The sequence below is a fragment of the Helicoverpa zea genome, chromosome 25 (assembly GCF_022581195.2).
Source record: "Helicoverpa zea isolate HzStark_Cry1AcR chromosome 25, ilHelZeax1.1, whole genome shotgun sequence".
Classification (NCBI taxonomy): domain Eukaryota; kingdom Metazoa; phylum Arthropoda; class Insecta; order Lepidoptera; family Noctuidae; genus Helicoverpa; species Helicoverpa zea.
The window spans coordinates 7157730-7166934 of NC_061476.1; the positions used below are offsets into that span (position 1 = coordinate 7157730).

Sequence of the window (9205 nt, forward strand, 5' to 3'; positions counted from 1 at the left end):
TCTAGTCAGGGTCGAAGGGAGGCAGTGGATGCGGGTTGTAGAAAACCGCGCAAACTGGCATTTGTCCAGTGTTCGACGTAGTAACATTATTTAATAAACCAGTTGTTTATTAAATAAATCTTATTTCACAGGTGAATCAGTGCCAGTAACAAAGACTGCGTTACTCCGAGTTGATCGTCCGTTTGACCTGAAGGAGCATGCTTCCTCGGTACTGTTTTGCGGCACTCGAGTAATTCAGACGCGGTACTACAACAATGAGCCTGTCAAGTAAGTACTGTCTATTTATTTAATACTTCTGCACATTTTGTACACTGGCGGATTGGCGGACTTAGGCATTTTCTCCCAGTCTAGCTTTGGGTGGCGGAGAAATAGCAGTTGTAGGTGCAAAGATATTATGATATTTAGTGTACAAAAAATATGCAGGTACAATTTATGGATAATAATAAAGAAATATTAAATTTGCCAGGAGAGACAAAGAAATAAGTTAACAAGAAATATATGTATAGGAAAATATATTTTCCTATTTTCAGTGGGCCCTTCCCACTGTGGGTCTCCTGATTTGTCTCCTCTTTTTTGGAATCGGGTCAAAAAGATATCACGTAGCTTTTGCAAAAAAAGACTTGAGGTCGTGAACTTGCGCTTTTTTTAGAGTCGGATTTTTATCTAAAGATCTATTTATTGCCCAGGGCTCTAGTGCTCCGCACTGGGTACAGCACGAGCAAGGGACAGCTGGTTCGCAGCATCTTATACCCGGTGCCAGCCGACTTCAAGTTCGACCGTGACTCCTACAAGTTCATCATCATACTGGCTTGCATCGCTGTACTGGGGCTAGCTTATACTGTCGCTCTTAAGGTAAGTAGGATATGTTAAACTTATTTGTATTATAAACTGGGGAAACTACAGCGTCTCGAGAAAACTTATTCCCGTAAAAATGACCTACTGGTTCTTATATACCACCCTGCCCATTTGCAGCCAAATCAATTTAGTTGTTCTTGAGTTATTATAAGAAGTGACTTCACCCGTGTCTAGAGGGAACTACTTCGCTTAAAAAAAATCTACTGGTTCGAAGCTACCCCCTTACCAATTTTCAGCCAAACTGGTTGAGCCGTTTTTGACTCAGTCTGTGTAGTGTAACTAAGATGACTTTATTTTATAAGATGTGAAAGTTAGTCAGTATGTTTCTTATGCTGTTAAATCGATTAAAATGAAATTGGGCACAGGTTGGAACCTCATTTTTAACCTCTATATGACAAGAAAATAAATGTGGAAACGACTTTGTCCATATTTCCCTTTATTTGTGAAATGTTTATGTTTATGAAATAAGTTATAGGGGGCCGAATGTTTAGTGCAGTTGACAGCTGTCAGTTTATACCGACTGGCAACTGTCAACTACATCAAAAACGGCGAGACTCATATCTTTGGGATACATTGAGAACGAATTTTAATAAATTATTTTTCTTTCCCCAGGCCTACCGTTCACTGCGACCAGGCGACATAGCAATAAAAGCCTTAGACATAATCACGATAGTAATACCGCCCGCTCTGCCGGCCGCTATGACAGTGGGTCGGCTGTACGCCGTCGCTCGGCTGAAGCGAGGCCGCATCGCTTGTCTCAACACTAGAGCTGTTAATGTTAGCGGCTCCATAGACTGTGTGTGCTTTGATAAGGTAAGATACGCTTAATGTAGGTCATCATCCTCCTGCCCTTATCCTGTAGGTATTTCAGAAAAAATCCGTCATTATTTTCTCTGGGCACCTTTGACGTCGGCATCAGCATTTTCAGGGCCTTTGACGTGCCGACACATTTGTCACATCATTAGCGCCAAAAAGATACTTCAAAATTCATTATTTTCATTTATTTATTGGCTATACATATTTAATCAATTTTTACATGCCAATAAACTAGATAATAGTAAATATTTCAAAACTTTTGTGGACGTTAAACAGAAAGAAAGAAGAAATAAAAAAAACATTTATTTTACACACATTTGATTGCCTAACTTTTATCATGCTTTCCCAAGGGGTTATCTTACATAAAAGCCTTTTTATAAATCATTAATTCCCTACTTTTTATTTCCAGACGGGAACTCTAACAGAAGACGGTCTAGACATGTGGGGTATAGTCGCAGTGAGCGGAGCCACGAGCCCCCCTCGTCTCGGCAGACCCCAGCGAGACCCCCGACAGCTCAACGAGTTGCACCCCCTTAAAATGGGAATGGCGACCTGTCATAGTCTCACGTTGTTGGACGGCGAGCTGGCTGGAGATCCTCTGGATTTGAAGGTAGGTACAACAAATATAGATAATATATAAAGCCATCAGCTTTCTAGATCCCAAGTTTGACTCCCTATAATATAACGAGTCGGACTTTCAAGATGGTGAAGGAGAATGGACATAACTTTCCGCCAGCGGTTTCACACGAATATCCGGATAAAGGAAAGGAAGGAAACAAATCTTCTCTAATAGTCCATCTAAAACTGAAAGAAATTTTCAAATCGGCCCAGCAGATCCAGAGATAAGCATGTTCATACAAACAAAGTTCTTAGTTCTCATCTCCTTCTCTATATTTATAAATATCATTATACCTTGGGACTATGGTCAGACATTTGAGTATTTATTACCATTTGAGTAGTTTCTATAATGTGACTAAAACGTTAAATATTTTTTCTAGATGTTCGAGTCAACAGGCTGGGTGTTAGAGGAACCGGATATTCCTGAATCTTCTAACTACGAGATACTGACTCCTACCATCGTCAAGCCGAGGAAAACTGCTAATATTGACGTCGATGATATTCATGTAAGTTTAATATATCCCTGCTGGGGCTGCGGAATTGTTCGAAAGAGTTACCGTGACCCTGGTACATGAAAAGCTTAAGAAGGAACATGGTGGGTGTTAGTCAGTAAGAGTCTGACTCTTACGCTGCACCCATACCTACTGACTATATAGCAAAAGTTGAATATACATGTATGTATACCATTAGAGATTTGCCCCGGCTCTACTGACTTCAAGACACAGTGTTTCATGAGACCAATTTTTCGGACATGGTCTTTTTATTTGAAAAAAACTCATAGATATAGTAATTTAAAAGGTGCGAATAGAATACTCAAGTTACTGCGAACTAACTTCCTGTACTACATTTGAGTAGGCGCTTATCTAGATGTCAAACAATCGTGATAGGACTTTTTACACAAATAAGACATATAAAAAAATAAATGGGTCTATTTTAAAACAAATAATATGGTGTATTTGTTTAATATAATGTTTCAATTTATAACGTAACGGTTATTTGTTACATTCAGGGCTGATTTTTCAATCGCCAGATAACTGTTATCTGAGGAATAGGTTTGACGTTTTGACAGCTTATGTATAGAAAATATGTCAAACCGCCATATTTATTCCTCAGATAGAAGTTAAATCATGATTGAAAAATCAGCCCTTAAATTGGTAGCCGAATTGAATTTTTAAACTAAGTTTATCAACATTGTTTGCTTTTAGTTAAGTGCGTACTCAAGTGGACTATAGTATTATTATATACCTAGCCCTTAAAAATACTTGATTACCTATCCCCAGCTACCTCTAGAAGTGGGTATAGTGCAACAGCATCAGTTCGTATCATCTTTACAACGATCGTCAGTAGTGACAAGAGTTTTGGGAGAAGATGTCTTGAGAGTTTACACTAAAGGAGCCCCTGAGATGCTGAGGAAGTTGTGTTTACCTGAAACTGGTAAGTTTTATGCTACTTATGCTGTTAGACGAGTTTTTTTATTGTACTGTACCTAATGTAGAAAAAAAAAACATCTATTTGGTTTGACAAAATACTATGCTGAAAGTCGGTTCAGTTAATCGTGAGATAATCGCACACGAACGTGCACACTTGCAGGTCAAACTAAAATGTACATATGAAACTGGCATGTTTTTATTAACATAATAAAAAAAAAAAAAAAACATAAATATAACAGCATTATTAACACAATGCTTTTTTTACGTTTTTAAATAGTTTTTCAATGCAGCACGTAATAAAATGAAAACAAAAACTTGAATACCTATTTTCTCGATTTCTCGTGAAAACTTCCAGTATTCTATATGTACAAAAATATTATTGAAATAAATACATACCTTTTTTCTATGGATCTTTTTATCTTTTATGAAATCTATATTAAAGTCAATAATATGTCCTCAGTGCCGGATAACTTGTACGAGGTTCTGAACTCGTACGCGGAGAAGGGGTACCGGGTGATCGCGGTGGCTACCCGCGTCATGGAGACTACCTTCAAGCAGCTGCAGAAGATGACCAGGGAAGAGGTAAATTAATAAATCTTTATTAGACTTGTTCATGTTAGATTATTGCTGTTTTTAAGCTTGCTTTAAAAAAAGTCTGTCCAGTTACCATTAGTTAGCTGTACCATTTATTTGTAACGATAGCAGAACCATTTTCAATTTTGAAATCGCCGATTTGATCATTGGGTGGCAAGTATACAGCTGGTTTTGGTTTGATTTGATCAATGGGTGGCAAGTATACAGCTGGTTTTGGTTTGATTTGATCAATGGGTGGCAAGTATACAGCTGGTTTTGGTTTGATTTTATCAATGGGTGGCAAGTATACAGCTGGTTTTGGTTTGATTTGATCAATGGGTGGCAAGTATACAGCTGGTTTTGGTTTGATTTGATCAATGGGTGGCAAGTATACAGCTGGTTTTGGTTTGATTTGATCAATGGGTGGCAAGTATACAGCTGGTTTTGGTTTGATTTGATCAATGGGTGGCAAGTATACAGCTGGTTTTGGTTTGATTTGATCAATGGGTGGCAAGTATACAGCTGGTTTTGGTTTGATTTATCGTTACAGTTATATGGGACAAACGGGTTTTGTTTAAAAAACAAAATTAAAAAATAGTAATTTGTTTCTTATATTATTTTCCTTTGTGATACCTATTTTGAATATGTAAGGAAATCGTGTTATTTAGATTACACTGATCATAACTTAAGAACGGCTGAAAAGATATGGATCAAAATTGGGGTTGAAATAGCTGTCGTAACTTTAAACCAGGAGAGGATAAGATAATATTCTCCCTATCCGGGTATGGGAAGAAGTATTTCGACGGAGGGAAGAAGTATTTCGACGGAAGTTAGTAAATAACAAAAAAAAAACAGTTGTATTACACCTAATAAATTGAATTTTCTTTTGAGCTAAATAAACAAAATTCTTTATGTAATTTCTATTAATTTCTCAGGTGGAGCGCGACCTCGAGTTCCTGGGCCTGGTCATCATGGAGAACCGGCTGAAGGCAGCCACCACCGGCATCATACGAGAACTCAAAGAGGCCAACATTCACGTCGTTATGATTACCGGTCAGTATTCTTTATAACTGTATGCTCATTATCTGCCTGCCCTTTTCCAACTATGTTGTGATCGGCTTTAGTGCAACTGGATGCAATTGTGAACTAGCCCACACTAATATAATAGAGAGGAAACAATATTTATAATTTTTTGAAACCTAATGGCTTCGAAAGTAAAAATTCTTTCACTGTACGGAAGTTAGACTGTCTCCGAGTGACAGGATACATTTTATTCGTGTACGGAAAAAGTTCCCTTATGAAGCGGGTGAAACCTCAGCAAACAGCTAGTATATTTATGACCAATGTCGTGTATAATTTTTGGTTCACCATAATATTGGGTTTCACTAGTCTCATATAGCAATACCTGGCATAAATTATAAGCAGCCTTCATCTGGCAGATAGCATTAACTATCAGATATCTAATTGCCACTTTTTTCATTAAGTATATTATGTTTGTAGGTGACAATGTCCTAACAGCTGTCAGTGTAGCGAAGGAATGTGGTATCCTGATGGGCGAGGAACGCGTGGTCACCCTAATGGCTGACACCAGCGGGACTGTCCCCGTTATATACTGCGAGAGCACGTTGCATGGGGTAAGTTTGATTTCGCATTATTTTGATTAATGTTTGAATGTTTATATTGAATTTTGATAAAGCAGCCTTGGAGTTTGGAATTTGATATTGTATTGAAGAATATGTACTGTAAATATATGCCATATGAATATATGTTAAGACTTAGCTATTCTATAAACTATCAAAGATATATCTATGTATATTAAAACCGCCATCTAGATCTGACTTCTAAGTTAATTTATTTTTTACTTTTTAAATAACGTTAACATTTAAATATGTTACCAAAATATGTCATTCACAATTATTTTTACCAGTTTTTTCTAATATGTAACCTGTAAAATGACTAACATTTTCTTATTGATGAAATTATTCAAGCCGCGACTATTTATTCAAAATATCTGCCTACATATGTAGTTTATTCTGTAAATAACAGCAACAACATACAAAACTACATCACCGTGGGACAAGTTCGTCTGTCTGTCCCCCCATTTCAGTCATATCGCCGCATAACCGCGACGCTATGAGCGAATCGGGGTGACAGACGTAGTCTCCGAGTCTACAGGCTTCGGTAAGTTATAGACCGAGAGCCCGTGCTCATCAGAATTGTGTCACTGTGTAAAGGCTGGGCTTTTTTGAGTGAATTTCGTGCTAAAGTGGGTATAAATGGTTGAATGTGTACTAAGTTTTATTGATGTTAGTTATGGGAATTATGAAGAAAATAAATTATCCCCAGTAATTTTTTTGATTTATGACTTAAATACCTAAATACAAAAAAAATACACTTAAAACGTTGGGTGAATTGTTGAGGTGTTGTTATCACTGTATTAACTGTTGTGGTTTAAAATAAATATTTGCTCACATCAAGATTGTTTATCTTCAGATAAGTGCTTGCTCGAATGGAGTATAGACACATCACTTCTTATGTTAAAGCAATCATTGCTCTCGTACAGGCCAAAAGATGTAACTGGATTGTGGACGGCACATAGGTAGTCACTGTGTGTAAAAAACTGATACTCAACTGCATCCATTGGAAGCCGACTCCAAAAAACTTGAGAAAATGCTAGGAAGATTATTAGTGTGGTAAAAACGAAATGGGTCATATTTTTTCATGATTTTTTTATTAAAGTAAACGTCAGTCAAACTTCATAATAGTCAATCATTGATACCCAGTGTAGTATGGATGAACATTAAATATTTCAGGTTTTATGCTATGACATAAGTCTGACGGCCACGGGCTCTGGGTCTATATAGGTATCTAAGTTTAAGAAATAGTTTAGTACATTATTTAAAGATTGTAAATATGTATTTAATTTAGGTACATGTCTTAATGTAAGCATCAAGATGTTTTTAATGTTTGAAATCAAAATTAAATTTTATTTTATAAGTGTAGGTAGCAAATTTGAACTTTTTCATTGTTTTTTTTTTAATTAATAAAATTGTCTATTGATAGAATTTCTAGTAAGTATCAATTATCAGTTATATGTGCATAGTTTGCCATATTTTCGCGGACTCTTAATAGTTTATTTATCATTTTTGTACACTGTAAAAATGACTACTGATAATAATTTAAGTACAAGCTCTCAGTTCCTGGATTGCATGCAAGTTTATTTGCCCCTTCTCCGGGCTGGTCATATGTTTGATTTTCAAAGATATGACCGGCTCGGGGTGGTGGCATCGCCACGACGGAAAATTAACTTTGTGTAAGTATTATTGTAACAGTACACAGCTAGACAATTTAAAAAATGTATGTAGAATAAATTACATGTTTGTAAAAGGTTTTTTATGTGTTCTAGTTCTTATTTTTTGTGTATGTAACAGCTGAAATTGTTTTAGACTGCTTTATGATTATTGAACAGTGTTTAAGAGTATTTAGTTAGTGTAGTTTTGGAAATCACCGACATTGTGTAGTAACTATATATATATTTTTTTTGTAGAAAACAACGTTGATTTTTAATTTATTCTGAGTTATATTTTTATATTCAAACGTGTGGTACCTTTGTTGCTATTAATGTCTGAGAGAAACAAAAAAAAATCATGTTATTTTTTGCTAAAATAGAAGAATATTCATATTATTTAATTCTTATATATTCAATATGTATATTATCACTATTCTCCGTCCACCAGGCATCAGTAGGGCGTCGCTTCCCTCTAGACCGCGAATGGCGCAGCGTGGACAGTGGGCGCGGCTCGTGGCGCTCGGCGTCCGCGTCCGCCGACCGCTCCGGACACTCCGCCTTAACCGGACAGGCCCCGGACGGGCTCTATGATGCTGAGAGTGGGGGGAACGAGCCGAGGTACAAGATTGTTATGACTGGTGATACTTGGAAGGTATGTGGTATTTTGAATTTCTTTCTTTTAATAATACGGGTTTTTTAAATGTAAATGAAGAGGATTTTTTGTGTGCTTATTCTAAAATGTGGGAAACTCCTCAACCGATTTGAATTTTTTCACCGTTGGGTTGGGAAACTGGACTTTCACCAGCTGACGTATAGGCCATATTTAATCTAATTACTTAGCTATTCTCTAGGATGGTATTCAATTCGACACTTATATAAAATCTAGCGTCCCTCCTCGTCTTCGCACGCGTATAAATTGTTATTTACTAAAGTCTACCTCTTGCAACACATTATCTTTTTTAAAAAGCCCATTAAAATCCGTTTTTTAGTTCCAAAAATATAACATGGAACGAACAGAGGAAAGTGATTTTGTTATATACTGCACATTTAGAGCACATTTACTACACATATAGTAACACCTTAATTTACCAAGTTTCTTTGTTTTATCCCCCAGGTACTTCGCGAGCACTATCCAAACGTATTATCCCGCGTAGTAGCCCGGGGTGCCGTGTTCGCGCGCATGACGTCCGACCAGAAACAACAGCTCATTGTCGAGTACCAGGCTTTAGGGTACTATGTCGGTAAGTTTTATTGGTGTTTATTGATGTTTTAATGTGAAATATTGAGGCATTTTAAACAGTCTATGGAGTTTCTTGCCGGACCTTTACATAAGACCCAGTTCTTGGAGCCGTGCATCTGGCATTGATGTTTCATAACTACCTTTAATAGGTTTATGTGAAATAAAAACCTTTGACATTGAATGAAAAACTGAAATTAGAGTGTTGTATTAACAATAAAAAATCTTTCTTCTTTATTTCATCAGGGTTATTAAAAATACGTACATTATATGTAAGTATAACCTAAAAAGATCAATAGGTACATAACCTTTTAAGATAAAGTGTATTTTCTTTACTCTGTCCTTGAGTATCATCTAAAATCCTAGATTCAAAAGTCACAGTTAATT

General features: G+C 36.6%; 1 protein-coding gene across 3 annotated transcripts in view; it reads left to right on the top strand.

Annotated features, from left to right (window-relative positions):
* The window catches only part of LOC124642593 (polyamine-transporting ATPase 13A3-like), a 73116-nt gene that overhangs the window by 60663 nt on the left and 3248 nt on the right, over positions 1–9205 (top strand). For all 3 annotated transcript variants that reach the window (XM_047181054.1, XM_047181052.1, XM_047181055.1), the window contains 11 exons: positions 132–267; positions 687–852; positions 1468–1668; positions 2081–2281; positions 2670–2795; positions 3570–3723; positions 4180–4301; positions 5228–5345; positions 5793–5926; positions 8030–8233; positions 8696–8822. In XM_047181054.1, coding sequence (XP_047037010.1) covers positions 132–267; positions 687–852; positions 1468–1668; positions 2081–2281; positions 2670–2795; positions 3570–3723; positions 4180–4301; positions 5228–5345; positions 5793–5926; positions 8030–8233; positions 8696–8822 — 1689 coding nt within the window. The remainder of the gene's footprint in view (positions 1–131; positions 268–686; positions 853–1467; positions 1669–2080; positions 2282–2669; positions 2796–3569; positions 3724–4179; positions 4302–5227; positions 5346–5792; positions 5927–8029; positions 8234–8695; positions 8823–9205) is intronic.